Source organism: Rhamphochromis longiceps, linkage group LG23 (assembly GCF_057381845.1).
Source record: "Rhamphochromis longiceps isolate RC_006_pf linkage group LG23, R_longiceps_female_GT1.1, whole genome shotgun sequence".
NCBI lineage: Eukaryota > Metazoa > Chordata > Actinopteri > Cichliformes > Cichlidae > Rhamphochromis > Rhamphochromis longiceps.
The window spans coordinates 24,557,693-24,574,649 of NC_140578.1; the positions used below are offsets into that span (position 1 = coordinate 24,557,693).

The window sequence follows — 16,957 nt, forward strand, 5'->3', positions numbered from 1 at the left end:
CAGGGACCAGGGCTTCTCAAAGTTTTCATGAATGAGCACAAATGAGGGCAACAGAGGATTAAAAAACTTTACTGTTTGTAATCTCTCTGCTTAGAGGATGATGCTTGTATTTCTGAGTGACGCCTGGAGCCTACTTGTCCAAGAAGATGCTTCCTTGCTGTTGTTCAGAACTACAGTTCCTCTAACGGCCACTTGAGGCTGGCTACAAAAGTGGGTCAATCCTCACATACTTCACTGAACAAGTATGGCTAGTCGGAGCAAACATATTACATGTTAGATTTTAACCCTTTGTGGATCGTTTCATCCTTCCTTTTGGCTAATGGACGCTTTTGTGTAAGGTTGCTGCTGTGCTTTGGATCATTATCCTATTACATGACATAATTTGGCCAACATTTAGCTGTTGGACAGATGTCTCACATTTGACTGTAGAATACTTTGGTATACAGAGGAGTTCATGGTCGGTCAGCTTAATGACTGCAAGATACTCTGAGGCTGCAAAACAAGCCCAAATCATGACCCCTCCACCACTGTGCTGACAGCTGGTATGAGGTCTTTTTGTTGATATGGCACATTTATGAAGTCCTGTGATTTGTTGAGATGTAACTTTGCAAGCCTAAGCTGCACAGCCAAGTTCTTTTTTTTTTTTAGAGATAAAAGGCTTTTCCTGTTCAACTCTCCAAACAGGCCACACTTGTTCAGTCTTTTTTCTCATTTTATTGTCACGAACATTTCTTCGTTTTTTTGCACTTTCTCCAAGTATTGCATGATCTGACCTTGGGCTTAATTTGCTGGGAGGTCTGTTAGTAGGAATATTGTGGCATTGAGTTAACACACGGAAGAATTTATGCACCTTCAGAGGTGCTCACATTTGCAGATGAGAAAATAAAGTGAATTTGCTTAGCAGCACCTGGCTGTTGCTTAACTTCTTGATTTCTATGGAACCAGTGGCAGTGAACTTTCTTTCTTCTTCAACACTACATGTATGATTCATGACCGTGATAAAAACTGTGAATGAATTAAATGTACAGCGGAGGATTCTTGCGAATTACCAGGGACCGCCACTGGCCTGCAGGCCACACTTTGAGAACCGTGGCTTTGGCCTAACTTTCAGTCTTTATGCTAAGTTTGTTGGTTGTTAAAAGTAGCTTCATATTCAGAGAAGTGACATGACAGTGGTATCAATTTTCTTATTTAACTCTTGGAAAGAGCATAATAATGAGAGGGGGGGGGGGGTCAATATTCCCATTATAGCAAAAAATAAAAAATGCTAGTGACAGGCACTTGACTTTTATGTTGAAAAGCCAAATGCTAAAATGGCCACACCTCCATGGCGAGTGGGTAGGCAGTGAACCAGTGGAGGAAGCAGAATGTGAGGGTGATTACTTCCATTTTACAGCCTAACAACACTGTAAAACCTGATGCTGCTGTGGCCGATTATACTATTTGTAATCACCGTTTCTGTGCAGCTCAAGGTCCAATCACGACCTCCTGCACAGCAGCAAGTGAAGCATCAAATACAAAGACTGAAAACACACCCAATAGACCTCAAACACATTCCAACATCTAGACAGGACATGCCCTGAATGGCACTCCCTTCCTAAAAAACAGATGTCTGCCTCTTCTTTTTCTTTTGTTAAGGAGAAGGAGCTCTCACAAACTATAAACTATTCCATGCAAAGTGAAAGAACATCTGCGTGGATGTCCTAGCCAAAAACAAAACTGAAAGCAAACATTTGTTGGAGCGAGTTTTCTTCTTACCTGTGTCTTTCTGTACTCGATCAGCTGTGACAGGCCAAACGCCGTGGCAACCGCCCCACCGCCTACAAGGGCCGTCCGTTTCAGAGCCCTCCTGAACGCCATCGGCCCTGCAGTGAAGGTACAGGGCAGGACAGAGACAGAGAGAGAGTAGAGACACCTGGGTTAGCAGGCTTTTGACATGCCAGGCATGCCAGTCTGTGAGGTAGTATGCAGATAAAGGGAAGGTGGGAGGGTCCAAAAGCTGCAAGTCAGGATGAAAGAGACAAGTTTATTCGCCATGTGACATTTAAAGTATCGGAAAAAACAACTGGCAAAATTATCAATAAGGAAAATACTGTTAGCTAAACCTCCTGAATGGAAAAATTATTATGTGTATCCAGCAGAGCAGGATTAAATGGTATTGTATAGTGCTTTACTTGGTCCCTAAGGTCATTCACACACTGGTGATGGCAAGCTACATTGTAGCCACAGCCATCCTGGGGCGAGGCTGCCGGACACTGGTGCCACCGGGCCTTCTGACCACCCGTAGGCAACGGGTGAAGTGTCTTGCCCAAGGACACAACGACCAAGACTGTCGGAGCCAGGGCTCGAACCGGCAACCTTGCGATTACAGGACAAACTGCCAACTCTTGAGCCACGATCGCCCGTCAACACATTCAGCACACTTTCATAAGTAACTGCTGCCCAGCAGGGCATTCAAACTGTGGAGGAAAACCAGGAGAGCTGCAAAAACTTCAAGTTTCAGGCGCTCTTCTGAGTCCTGTTAAACATGCAAACACAGACCTGATCCTAGGAAGTCGCTTACGTTGATTTTATCTTTGATGACAGCTGTCATGGCTTTTGTGTTTCTATGCTAGTTTAGTGGCTCCTTTTGTTTTTGAAAATGTGTTTTTGCTATTTTCCCTCATCATTTATTTTATCCTCTGTCAACAGTCTCTCTTTATATTCCACTTCATCTTCTTGGTATTGTAATATTTAGTCACCATTTTTTGTGATGTCTTTCTGTTTCCTTAGTTGGGTTCCTGTGGTTGTCTGGCCCTCCCCTTTTTGGAATGTCATTCTGTTTCTATCGTGTTTCTATGTTTGCTTATTTGCATCAAGTCTGCATGTCTTAGTGCGTCTCAGTGTTAGCCATTTCCTGTTTTATTTTGATAGTCTTGTGTACCTCGTATTGAGTTTTACCTTCCCTATTTTACCTGATGCAAGTTGTGTTCCCTGGTGTTTCCCATCTCCCTAGTTACCTGTTGCAGATTTATTTTCAGAGTCTCTCTCTGTTTTTTGTCGCGTCCTCCCCCACATGGAAGTGTGTTTTCACTGTCCAGCACTCTCTGACTTTTCCTCCAAGTAAGTTCCCTGTTAAGCATATTTTTGGCCTTTTGTTTTTAATGGACTGCTAGCAATAAAGCTGTGATTTTATCAAGTCCTGTCTCCTGAGTCTTGCATTGGGATCAACTTCTTGCTTTCCACACTGCTGAACCGTGGCAATAGCAGCTAAAACCTGTTTAACTTCAAACAAAGCTAAAGATTATAAGGTGAGATGTGACATGTAGGGTAAACGGACTGTTCTCTCTGTTGAGGTCAGGAAAGCGATTCCGCTCCCTGAAGACCAACACAGAGAGACTGAGGAGGAGCTTCTTCCCGCAGGCGATACGGTCTCTCAATCACACCACCACACAGTACTGACCCACACATACAGTTCTTACACACACACTGGACTTTCTGGACATTGTTTTCACTTCATCACTTAAATCACTTTAAGCATATTTGCACTGCACAAGACATAATGTGGATTGCACAACACTGGTCACTATATTCTTCATTTCCAGTTAATACTTGTACAGTATTTTTTTTTTCTTTAGGTCACGAGCAGTTGTCTAAGCATTTCACTGCATATCGTACTGTGTATGACTGTGTACGTGACAAATAAAAATTTGAATTTGAATTTGAAAAACATGTTCAATTCGATGTGGATCCTAATGCAACGGCTTATTTCTACAACAATATCAGCATTTTTCCTGACCACTCAAAAATGTTTTGGCATCCCACTAAAGGAAAACCACCAAATTTATATATTAAGTTTAAATAACGAAGAAAAAAACACATATTTTTGGAATTTCTAGCTCAGATGAGAGAAGGCATAAAAACTTCAGAAGAAAAAGATCAGAAGACTTACATTAAATGGCCTTGGGGCAGGCCTCTTCATTAGCCTTACATCATAGCGGTTGCCTGGTGAGCTAAATAGGTGATCACTGTTATTTCTAACAAGTATGGATTTTAGTTACTCATATTTATAATATATTTATATGTATATGTGGAACAAAAAGGCTCACTCTCAACCAAGAAAACCCCTGAATGTGAATCCAAATTCCATGTCTACTGGAACATATCAGTAAATCATTTAGATGTCCACAAACCTTTGGCCACTAAGTGTAATTCTACCTGTGTAAAAAGGGACTATAGAAGGAACAGTTTCATCATTAATCTACCCATCGATTACTGCCTAACATTACACGATCATCGGGTGTATAAAATGGTAGCAAATAGTAAGTGCTGATGTTTAACAAAGAAAAAAGCAGCAAATCTCAGCAAAGAAGAAGCAGAACTTTTTAGCATCAAATGCATAACATGCCAAAAAAACATAATTTCTTCAGCTCTCTGACAAAGGAAGTATAAAGTCTAACCAGGTTACATGCAGTAAATAACTATAATTAAAACTCATCTGGTCAGGTTTTACAGGTTACATCAGAGAAAATAATACTTGAAGAAAATGCAACTAAAATTGATCCCCAATGAATATGATGATGTTGACTCTTTAATATTCTGATAATGAGTCTGTGCCGTAACGAGCACGACGTGACACACATTGCTCTGCACGCCGGCCCACGAATTTCAATTCCCATCAGGTGAGCCCCAGTAAAGTATTTGCATTCCTACTGTAACGTACGCCGAAAAACAAGTTTCCAGGGAGCGCAGTGCACCGCAGCAGATTCTAATGCATTTTAATAAAGCAGATGGCCCAAAGGTCAACAAGCAGTTTGCTGTAATTAATGACCTATTACATGTAGCATACCACTGTGGCAGCCAGACATTAGCCACACAAACGCTGTCTTTTATTATTTTTACTGCCAACTTTTGACCAAATTCTAAACTTTACCTCTCAAAACAACAACTACAAATTAATAACAGTATCAACTTTTTTCACACCTATAAGTCAGGCTGAAGTTTGCCTTCTTCTGAATTTTGTTTGGGTGAATTAAAACATGTTCAAAAGACATCAAAATCAAACAAACAGTCATTTTGCTTGAAGTGTCCAGTCCCAGTCTGCATTTTATCTTCTAGTTATTACACCACGATGTACCAAATAGGCATGGACTCTACAGGGCTTCAAGCAGTCTTTGAAAAAAGATTTTAGTCGAAGTAAAGCTTCTGAACCTTCACGTCAAAATAAGCCAGCTGATGCGGTGTGGTATCTAAACAGCGCCTCCCTTTGAAAGTTTCCAAGCAAGCCTGGATGGAAAGAAGCCAAGGGACACACCCAGAGAGAGTACATCAGTAAATGCCATCTTAGTTATTGACTGGGTTTAACTATTAATGGCGATCGTGGCTCAAGAGTTGGGAGTTCGCCTTGTAATCGGAAGGTTGCCGGTTCGAGCTCCAGCTTGGTCTCGGTCGTTGTGTCCTTGAGCAAGACACTTCACCTGTTGCCTACTGGTGGTGGTCAGACACCAGTGGTGCCAGTGTCCGGCAGCCTCGCCTCTGTCAGTACGCCCCAGGGTGGCTGTGGCTACAATGTAGCTTGCCATCACAAGTGTGTGAATGGGTGGATGACTGGATGTGTAAAGCGCTTTGGGGTCCTTAGGGACTAGTAAAGCGCTATATAAATACAGGCCATTTACCATTTATTAGCAATTACCCAACAGCCAGATATCAATTAACAAAGCACAATTTCGCTATGTTAACTTTAACTAGGCTAAATTACGCAATCTGTGTGAAAACCTGCATTAAGACTAGGTGAGTCTGACAAATTTAGCTCAGTGTGCAATTTATTGCCTCCAAAAGTCCAGCAGGGGGCGACTTTCCTACTTTCAAAAACAAATCTGACAGCCCTGATACGTCTTCCTTGACCAATGGCCTCAGTAAGCACTATTCTAATATGTTTATGGTCCCAATCACAAGTTTAAATCATTACTTAAAAGAACATGATGCTAATTTTGAAGATTAAGGTCCCATTTGTGGTCCACATCACTGGTCCACATAATGTGGACACCAACAAAGTGACGATGAAAATAATTAGCCTGACGTTTCACAATGAGACCAGTCGCTCCATCGTTCCACTTTTTTTCTTTTTCCAAAAAGAAAAAAATCTTTTCCAAAAGTGTACAAATGTCATGCTATGTTTGTGCTGGCTACGTGTTCAAAGATTAAACACTAGTTTGTTTCTCACAGACAGGAATAAATTATACCAATTAACTAAAAACCCTCAAAGACAAGGTATTGCACCAGCTGTGTGGGGCAATCTGGAATATTTAAACATGAGCACTAGCCCAGACTTTCACAATCGGTGCCTCCTTTAGTGCTGTGATGTCAAACTCAAAAAATCTATTACATAGCTATTTACTTTGGTGTAGCATGAATGGCCATGTGGGAGGTGTTTATCAGTTAAGATAAAGCTAAAACCTTTGAAATATAGTTAAAAGGCCAAAATGTACACCCTCATTCCTGCTTTTTGAAGTTGACCGGTTGGAGTCCAGGCCGATTCTGGCCCCCGGACCTCAGGTTTGACACCCCTGATTTTGTGAGTGAAGCAACTAGGACTCTTAAACTCTATGTTATTAACATGGCACACCATATTCATGCCACTACTGGTGTCTTCGTGTCACTGGGGAAAGTCACCAGCTTTCACTTAGAGCAGCCTGCAGGCTCATTATGAATCCGGAAGAGGAGGAAGGGGTGATTTTTATGAAGAAACACGTGAAATTTGTGGCTTTTTCTTTTAATTCAAAATGTCCTACTTGGGAGTGTTTGCTTTTAACAGCAGGTGGTGGTATACCGATGCAGGTACGCCGGGCCACACAAGAGGAAGTCGGTTTGATCTTTAACTGTTGTCCTGCCGTGGATCAAAATGTAAGCGATCAGTGTCGGTGTGGTCTCTGAGGGGGGAGATTACTGTTGACCTTCGCCTTTACGTTGTAAAAAAGAAGAAGAAGAAAAAAAGGCTACATACACTTCAAAGGGTGTGTGAAATATTTAGCCGTTCACGCGGGCTTAAATAGCCTAAAAAGACACGTAAATATGGCCCGTGTTTAGCTCCACGAACACGATAAAACTGAAGGGTAGTCTCTCAGCCCTATAGCGGCTAGCGAAGAAAAATTCGCAGATGTTCTGCTTTTTTTTCCTTTATTGGGGTCGGGAAAGAAAAGGAAAAACACGGGTTAGACAATCATTTAGAGCGGCTTTAAAATGTCCGAAAATCACTGGGTGACACAACAAACATTCCCACTTACAGGACTTGGTGCTTCGTGGCTGGATAAAAGTCGCTCGGGGCGATGCAGGGCGGCGACTGGGGGCATCGGTAGCTATCCAAACCGTAGCTTGAGTGAGCGCTTGACAGCTACAACCAGGAAGCCCGGCGGGCACGTCGAGCGATGTCGGGGAGAGCCAATCGGAGGGCGGAGCTCGGCTGAGAGCGTCCAATTGGGTTCGAGCGGAGGCGGTGCCACGTAAATTGATGTAAGGCAAAGGCAGGATTGCGCAACTCCGCTCTTTTCTTCATCCTCCTTGGGGATAATAACAACGAGCCAGCTGTCGTTTCCTCTGTTATTTAGGACAGAAGGCGTGCACATATAAGTAAACCAAGCACCCTGCAGATTAAAGCATGTGTAGTAGTATTCTTGTGTTTTTAAAAACTACATAAAAAGTGTAATTTTATATACTTTTACACACGTTTACAACTAGATAAGTCCAATCTGAATCCCCCACTGCAGCCGTACATCTATTAAAACTACATTAAACTTAATTATAAACATAATTTCCAAATTCACTGAGCCGCTTTCTAACCACACACACACACACACACACACATACTCACACACACACTCTCTCACACCACCCCTCTGTGGCCAGTGCGTGCGTAATGGGGCTTGGAGCGCGTAAGCACGTAAACAAAAGCACATTGTCGGTGCCACTGGCAGCCAGTCTGCAAAGCCAAAGAGTGGCTGAAGTGAACAGTCATTTCCATCGCTCCGTCCATACAGCCAGAGAGCTTCAGAAGATCCACGAGCAGCAACACAGTAGGGATGGGATTACTCACCAGCGTCCTCCCGCACTGGATCCACATCTAAGGTAGTGGAAATGTTACTCTTTTGAGTTTAAATGGGGGGACTGGGCTCGCTAACAAATTATCTGTTGTTTCTGTTTCGTGCCAGGAGACGTTTGGGGCACAATAGGAGGTTGTGGAAAATCAATTGTAAGGTGAGTTTGCTTGTTTCACCTTAAAAAAAAATATTATAATTAAATATATCAACAAAAAAGCATTGACGGTGAATTCCAGCGACATTGCCTCACTAGAGCATCACTTTATCGCACTTTTAAACACGTTTCATCATCTGCGTGTGTTGTTGCAGTGATCATGCCGTGCGTCCAGACCCAGTGCGGCTCGTCGCCTCAAGGAGCCAGCCCAGCCTCCCAGAGCTCCGGCGGAGAGCGCAGCTGCGACTTCCTCACTCCGGAGTTTGTCAAGTTCAGCATGGATCTTACTAACAGTGAAGTGTCGGCTGGAGCCTCGGGCCCCACCTTCGGCCCCCTGGCGGACTCTTACGGCTCTGGGTACGACGTAAAGCCCCCGTGTCTGTTTCAGATGCAGGTCCAGGGGGAGCTGCCGTGCGTCAAGGTGGAGGATGCGCACGGGTGCCCGCGCTATCAACCGAATCAGCACCCAGCGCACCAGTCAGACGAGCTCCTTTCTTCCCCGAGCCCCGTTTATTACTACCGCTCCCCCTCCCCGCACTCCTCCCTCACGCCCAACTTCCAGCTTCCGTCGGGACACATTTGGGAGGACTCCGGCTCCCTGTACAGCTTTCGGCAGGACTATTTGGCGACGCACAGGAAAAACGCGCTGTCCAGGTTTTCCCTGCTGTCCCTAAAACACGCGCAACACGACGGCCAGAGTTTGTCCACGTGCCAGGTGAAGTTTGACGGAGCTCTGGCGCACCAGCAGCTGGAAACACCCACCGTTTTGGGCTCCACCGGCCTGGGCAAACAGAGCGGTGTTGGATTTGCTCACCCACTCCATCTCGCGCACGGCCACCACTTTATGGAATACCAAACTTCTTCTGCGCCCGGCCGAGGACCGCTGAGCTCAGAGGGGGTGTGCGCGGTATGCGGGGATAACGCAGCCTGCCAGCACTACGGAGTGCGCACCTGCGAGGGCTGCAAGGGGTTCTTCAAGGTTTGTTTTCAGTGAAGGCTTAATACAAATCTGCAGTTTTAAAGGAAACTCTGAAGATCTGAAAGTTGTTTTTTATGGATATTTACTCCCTTTTTTAGCACAAAAGTCTTCCAACATTTCTGTGAAAAATATGATGAAAAAATAACTACACACCCACGGGAATTATATCCCATAATGCAACTCTAATTCCAAGTAATTGGCTATAATATAAAGCTTCCCCCGGGGAGCTCTGACCGGCCTTCTAAATTGGACAATAGACTCCAGAGGCACGTTTTGTTCTCTTGGTCTCTTGACACGCGCGTTAAACGTCGCGAATGTCCTGTATGAAAATGGTCACCAACGTGCCGTGAATCAAAACCTTCTCCTTCGTCTTTCACTGGGAGATTCCCCGGGGCCAGTCTCCAAATTATGAATGACCACGACCCTCTATTTACCCAGACCTGCCTGTCCGACTGCTCAGTGCCTCAGATGGCCCACAGGAGCAAGAGTGCTGCCACTAATTTTGAAGGAACAATTTAACCCCTTGTTAGGTTACTTTTACCTTTCTTATCTTTCTAAAATGGCTCAAAAGTATTTTTTTTAACAATGAGCCCTCTGAGATGTATTGTCATGACAGTATGTTTATAAAAAAAAGTCCGCTATTACTATTGTTATGTCTCTTCTTGTTGTTTCTTTCATAGGGACCTTTTTTTTTTGTTCCTTTTTCTCATATTAGATCTTTTAAAAGATCCATATGGCTCCATATTTCAGACTAATCCACCAGCACACGTTTCTAGAGACCAAAATTGTGCTTTAATTTGAAAATTTTACAAGAAAATTTCCAAAAATCTCTTACTAGAAAAAGAAAAGGTACTGTGTAAAGTTTTAGTGAACAGCAGCAAGTGGTAGATGTGTTTAGAGCACTGAAAGTTGTTTCAAGTTTTTAAGAAACACACCAACAAGTCAGATTTTTATTAACCAAAGAGTCCTTTAACCATCAGGTGTGTTTGCTGGATCAGGAAGAAGACTGATGTAAATTCGACCACACCTCAGCCCGAGAGCCATGAACCTATTAAAGTGCAGGATTGTATTTTTCAAAAGGTATATAGAGTAATATGCAGATTCTTCTTCTCTCTGTGCAGCGCACAGTGCAAAAAAATGCCAAGTATGTGTGCTTGGCTGCCAAAAGCTGCCCTGTGGACAAACGCAGAAGGAACCGATGCCAATATTGCCGTTTCCAGAAGTGCCTCGCAGTGGGAATGGTCAAAGAAGGTAAACTGATAGAGCCAAAAAGCTTCTTAAACCATTATTCTTGGTGCCGTTTAGGAGGTCAGAGCTGAAAAGTGTCGCCCTCTTCATCTTTTCCTCTGCAGTGGTGAGGACAGACAGCCTGAAAGGTCGAAGAGGTCGCTTGCCGTCCAAACCCAGAGCTCTTCCAGACGCCTCCTCACCTGGCAGCGCCCTCCTGAGCGCCCTCATCAGGGCGCATGTGGAGTCCAATCCTCCACCTTCTCGCCTGGACTACTCCAAAGTAAGTAGAACTGACACTGTTGATATACGACTAAGACATAGTAGAGTTATAATCATTGGTATCCTCCTTCCTTCCAATCTGATCCGACCGGTGACCTTTAAATGCAGTTTAAAGAGAATCCAGGAAGTCCCCCAGGAGACGATGCTCAGCATGTCCGCCAGTTTTATGACCTCCTGACCAGATCGATAGAGGTTATTCGGGGTTGGGCGCAGAAGATCCCGGGTTTCACCTCTCTACCTAAACATGACCAAGACCTTCTCTTCTACTCTGCCTTCCTGGAACTTTTTGTTTTACGGTTGTCGTACAGGTAAATAACCTTTTACACATTTTATATAGAATTTATTTGCCTATTTACTTATTTATTTATTCACCTCTGCCCTCCAGCTTCACACGTTAACCACAGGCTGTTGTAACATTTCAGATCCAACCCAGAAGAAGGGAAACTGATCTTCTGTGACGGGTCAGTGTGGCACCGGCTCCAGTGTCTGCGGGGCTTTGGCGAATGGATTGACAGCATTGTTGAATTTTCTGCCAATCTGCAGAGGATGAACTTGGACGTCTCCACCTTCTCCTGTATATGCACCCTCGCCCTGGTCACCGGTGAGACGTTCAAGAACATTTTCCGCTTCATGCGATTTACAAAGCTTAAAGACATAACCGATAAATGCTACATTCAAGTGACCCTGGATTATCTATTTTGATAATATTCAACATGGGAATGTTACCATTTATAATATTTTTTGTCATTAACACAGCTCCAGTTTAAAAAAAGAAAAATCAAAATAAAGATAAAAGAACAATATTGTATAATCAGTCACATTATTAAATCATGCCAGGATGTGAAGCTTTAATTTACTGAGGATAAACTTTCCTGAATGTGAACTACATGTTTAAGGGATGACAAGTAAGCTGGACTGATTGTTATTGATTTAGTTTCTCTAAATCTAGAGAAAATCTAGCGAAACTTGGCAAAAGGTGTGCAATTTTACATAATTTGTGACGCCATGTTCAAATTCAAATTCAAATTCAAATTTTATTTGTCACGTACACAGTCATACACAGTACGATATGTAGTGAAATGCTTGGACAACTGCTCGTGACCTAAAGAAAACAAAAAAGGAAAAGGCTATGAATAAGATAGGAAATAAATATGAAAAATTAAAAAGGGTAAATTTAACTAGGAAGGAATAAAATATAAATTAAGGTTAAAAATGAAATAACTGTACAACACAAATTAGAATGAAGGGTAATTTAACTGGGAGAATAAGATAAAATATATAAATTAAAGTTGAAAATAAAATAACTGTACAACAAAATACACAATATAGAACTATATAAGAATGTATGAAGAAATCTAAATATAAATAAATATATACACAATAACAGCAGCTGTACAAGTATTAACTGGAAATGAAGAATATAGTGACCAGTGTTGTGCAAAAACAAAGTCCAGAAAGTCCAGTGTGTGTGTAAGAACTGTATGTGTGGGTCAGTACTGTGTGGTGGTGTGATTGAGAGACCGTATCGTCTGCGGGAAGAAGCTCCTCCTCAGTCTCTCTGTGTTGGTCTTCAGGGAGCGGAATCGCTTTCCTGACCTCAACAGAGAGAACAGTCTGTTGTTGGGATGGCTGAGGTCCTTCACGATCTTGTAGAATAATAAGTGCAATAATTAGTGTAACTGGTTTAAATAGTTATCTAAAAGTTCCAAGTAATTAGCCCAGATTAAAGGGTAATGGCTGGAAATAGTGAAAAAAACAACAAACAACAACAAAACAATAGTTTGTTTGACAACTTGTTGATAAAAGTTATGGATAAATTGTTAGTCATTTAATTATGGTTGAAATAGTTAGCAAATTATAATAACTAACTTTCTAGTTAAAATAGATAAATATCTTAAAAATGATTTAAAAGTAATGGATACGTTTCTATTAGCTAAATATGACTGCGAAAAAGTAAAGACAACAGCTAAAGTTAGCTAAAAGCAAAGACGTAATATTATATAGAATCTTTTAAAATAACAAAAATGGTAAAAACAAAAACTTTTGGGGAATAATTAGTTTAAGGTAATTTAATAGTGTAATTTGTTTTTTTAAAAAGTGGTTGAAATAAAGAAAACAGAATTGATAAAAGTAAATTGTTTAAATAGATTTGTTAGCAACAACCAGAGGCTCAAAAAATGTTTAATTAGATTTATTGGATAAATGTTTGCTATAATTAGCTAAACTTATCAGCTAATTAACATTACAGACAGTAATGATTGGAAAAGCACTGACACTACTACCTAAACAAAAATCTCTTTAGTCTACAATTTATATGATAATGGTTGAAATGTGGTTCATATAATTAATAAAAAAAAAAAAGTTAATATGGGATAAATAGTTTTTAAAATGTTATTAAAATTAATAGTTAGCATAATTAGCTAAACTGACTACTAAAAGGTTAGCTAAAAGTAATTGGGTAGAAAAACTAGTTAAAGCTAATTTGAAATAGTAAAAGAAAACTAGTTGAAATAGCTAAAAGTTTGAGAGAAATGAGTTTGTTAGCTAAGTTGAGGCCCGATAAGTGGGCTTTAAAATTGAATAAATTATTAATATAATTAGTCAAACCTATTTGCTAACCAACAGTAACAGATAGCATGGCAAAATCTTAGCTAAACATAATGACTGGAAAAGTATTGAAAATTATACCCAAGCAAAACAATCTTAAATATGCGATTTATAAGATGAATTGAATGGTTGAAATTTGGTTGATAAAACTGAATTTTTAAAAGTTCACATTCTTTGTTATTTTAGAACAAAAGCCTTGAGATGAATGTAGCTACCAAAAGTCTGATTTACAAGTAGTAATTTTACTTAATGAAATTATTGTAGCACCAGTTAAAAGGTAATAAAAGAATTCAATATATCCTGGTTAACTTTGTAAAGTTAGTTCGTTTTTTATTTAATTCTCTACAGAGCGGCATGGACTGAAGGAGCCAAAGAAAGTTGAGGAGCTACAGAGCAGCGTGGTCAGGTGCTTGAAGGACGGTGGGACAAGCGCGGATGGAGGCTCGAGCTGTTGGTCCAATCATTTGTCCAGACTTTTGGAAAAGCTGCCGGAACTTCGCACTCTGTGCATCCAGGGCCTGCAGAGGATTTTCTACCTGAAGCTGGAGGATCTGGTGCCGCCACCAGCCATCATAGATAAGTTATTCCTCGACACGTTGCCATTTTAGAGACAAGAAAGGAGACACACAGGGAAACGGTTTTCTGTGGTTTTCTCGCCGAGGACACTGTAAGACCCCTTTTGCTTTGTTCCCGATAATAATTGCTGACTATCTGGATGTTGTGCGCAAAAAAATAAGAAACAAAAACATTTTTAAAAAGTTATACCGAACCAGAAGATCACATTGGGATGAGAACAAGTGAAATGAGAAGTGGAAGCAATTTAATCCAAGAATTGTGACCACTTAATTTCTAAATATAACTTCACTGAAGCATGCTGATGACTTTGAAAAAAAGGATTAATTTCATTGCAAGACTGAAATAAGCTTTTCCTACCATTATTACTCTGTACAGCGTGATTTAATGAGCCCGTCAGGCCAAGATTATGGACTGCAAGTGACTCAGACGACTTTATTTTACGCTTTCTCCTGCTACTCATTGTGTACAAAGGCATTTTGATACAAGACAAGGCGTCCCATCATGTTTATTAGTGATTAATAATATTCATTAACCTCTGTTGTCTTCTCAGAGTAAGATGTCATTGTCCACACTTTCATAAATAAAAGACTAAATGAAGTTACACTGGCTGGACTGCCGGGCCTTCTATCATTTATTTGAAACTATGGTTGGACATTTGATTTTTAATCGCAGGAAATGCAGAGTCCCTTTAAAAATGTTATACTGAATTTAATAACAATTCTAATTACAATATATAACATTTAATTCAACTTTCTAACACCTACTGTTGTAAAAACGCATTCTTAAAGAGATTCAATTATTTTATTTTGCTGTTAAATTTTAATTATGTTTTCAAACTTATATGTAAGTTTGCATTTTTTAAATGTACTTATTGCATAGACCAAATTTATGTCACATTGTTTTTATGCAAAGGTCATTCTTTCTGTACGTGTTGGTTCGTATTAATGCAATTTTTTTTTTTGCTTATTATTTTTTATGCATGCAAAAATGCCATAAAGTACTCACCCATACGAACACATTATGGGTAGCTGGCTGCATTTGTGTGAAATGCTGCAACACAGTTTATTGAAAATTTGCACGATTCATGCAGGAAACAGTAAATATGGATGCTAACGCCTGCCAGTAAGATGAAAAGAAGTAAAAGTAATATGAGCAGTGTTTCTCCTCTTTAGTTAATTTGCCAGTTTTTTCTGATAAGTAATGAGAAAAGCAAACTTTGGAGATCCATTAAAAAATAAGCTATAAGAAACCGTATGTGTGCCTGTATATGAATGTAAAGGTCACACTGGCACTGTTTTTTCAAAGTTGGCAGAGTTTACACAGAATTTTCCAAGGCATGACTGCGTGTGTGTGTGTGCGTGTTTGTGTGTGTGTGCGCGTGTGCGTGTGTGTGTGTGTGTGTGTGTGTGTGTGTGTGTGCGTGCGTGTGTGTGTGTGTGTGTGTGTGTGTGTGTGTGTGTGTGTGTGTGTTTTCTGGCCGTCGGCTGCCTGACATTTCTGCAGCCCTTTGGTTAGATGTGGCATTAAAGAAGTCAGTTTCTGCTGCCGTTGGCAAAGATAAAGGCCCAGGATTCAGCATCTACACCAAGAAAGGCCAAACAGAGCAAATAAATGGAGGCGCCGGTGCTGAATATATCCTACGACCTCATGTTGCTCCTGTCCATATGATTAAAATCTCTTCTAAAACATCACATTTTAAAAGACTTCAGTGAAAAGCCAAATCCTTTAAACAGCAGCCTAAACATTTTTAGTCATACATATGTAAATATTTCAAGTTATTCCAGCTGATTTGTACTCTGCAGCTGGTGACATGTGTTCTCTTCTATCTGGCTGAAAACATTGATTTCATGACTTGAAAAAAAGGTCTTATAGGATGATGTTCCCAAGGAGGTTTTAATAGGCCTGCAGGTCGATATCTGGGGCCGTTCGGGTGCCCCGGCGTAGCGAGCTGAGATAGAGATAAATCGATAACGGTATCTGAGAAACATCCAATTTATTCTGATGATGATGGTGACTGACAGGTGCAGAAAGCGAGTGCAATACAATAACTGATATTTAACAGCCAAACAGTGCTAGTTCCTATAGCACCTTTATAAATATGGACATTGAATTAAGGTCACAGACAGAAATGTTTTACAAAAATTAGCCTATAGGAAATCTATTGATCCACAAAGTCATGCTAGAGCATTATCGCATACACAGTATATGTCAGTGCCAAGTCCCTGCAGTACTGTAATACACTGCATAACCAAAAGTATTTAGACACCCCCATCTGGAGCTTTAAGGAAACTTGTGCAGCTGTTACCACTGGATCCCAGCCTCAAAGAAGATGTTGGCTTGAGTTTGAAATCATTTGCTATTCATATTGCTAATAACCAAAGAGCAAAACTACAGAGCGCAAGAAAAAGGAATTAAAAGTTCTTTCATGCACGGTCTACACAAAGATCAAGCAGCAGACAGTGTACCCAGGCTGTAGCTCATTGCAAAAAAGCACTTTTAATGTCCCATAACTGATATCAGGTGTAAGAACAACATGTAAAAGCACCTTTCATGTTGCATTTATGGATATTTAGCTCATAAAGGCCTCAAAGACTCCAAAATTCACTGTGTGTCAGTTAAATTAAATACGAAATATGGAGTACAAAAATAGGAACAAATGTTGAAGTAACCGGTACCCAATGATTTACTAATATAACATCTCCTAGTTGGTTCTTCTTTAATTCATCACTATCACTACAATAGTCCTGGAGTGATTAAGAGAAGCAATGTGAACAATGGATCAACTACTTCACATTTTTATGTGATGTGTTAGCTTTGATGTACCCTCACTTTTAGCTAATGTTGTAGTCCTGTGTTGTATGGTGCGCTGACATGAGCAGCTAAAGGAGAGGATGCTGCAGGAAATTCATCGATAATTCACAGATGCAGCTTGCAGATTCTATCCGCCAGGATTCTCTTCCCCCCCTTAATTTCCCCAACTGTCCTAACAATCGCTTCTCAAACCTGTCATTCTGCAGCTTCTCAAAAGGCACCAGCAACTGCACCAGCTCTCTGTCACTG

General features: G+C 40.9%; 2 protein-coding genes across 4 annotated transcripts in view; one reads left to right on the plus strand and one right to left on the minus strand.

Moving 5' to 3' along the window:
• LOC146642014 (glycerol-3-phosphate dehydrogenase, mitochondrial-like) overlaps positions 1-7,410 on the minus strand; it is a 37,769-nt gene extending 30,359 nt beyond the window's left edge. For all 3 annotated transcript variants that reach the window (XR_014909555.1, XR_014909554.1, XM_085397608.1), the window contains exons 1-2: positions 7,263-7,410; positions 1,759-1,865 (exon numbers count right to left, since the gene is read on the minus strand). Coding sequence is in view for 1 of the 3 variants with exons in the window: in XM_085397608.1 (XP_085253734.1) it covers positions 1,759-1,860 (102 nt within the window). In the remaining 2 variants the exon portion in view is untranslated. The remainder of the gene's footprint in view (positions 1-1,758; positions 1,866-7,262) is intronic.
• A 516-nt stretch (positions 7,411-7,926) lies between these two features.
• Positions 7,927-14,470, plus strand: LOC146642015 (nuclear receptor subfamily 4 group A member 2-like). The gene is made up of 8 exons (XM_085397866.1): positions 7,927-8,100; positions 8,184-8,229; positions 8,382-9,205; positions 10,327-10,456; positions 10,558-10,715; positions 10,823-11,022; positions 11,137-11,315; positions 13,670-14,470. The coding sequence occupies exons 3-8, from the start codon at positions 8,387-8,389 to the stop codon at positions 13,927-13,929; spliced, it is 1,746 nt and encodes a 581-aa protein (XP_085253992.1). The 5' UTR covers positions 7,927-8,100; positions 8,184-8,229; positions 8,382-8,386; the 3' UTR covers positions 13,930-14,470.
• Positions 14,471-16,957: the final 2,487 nt, after the last annotated feature.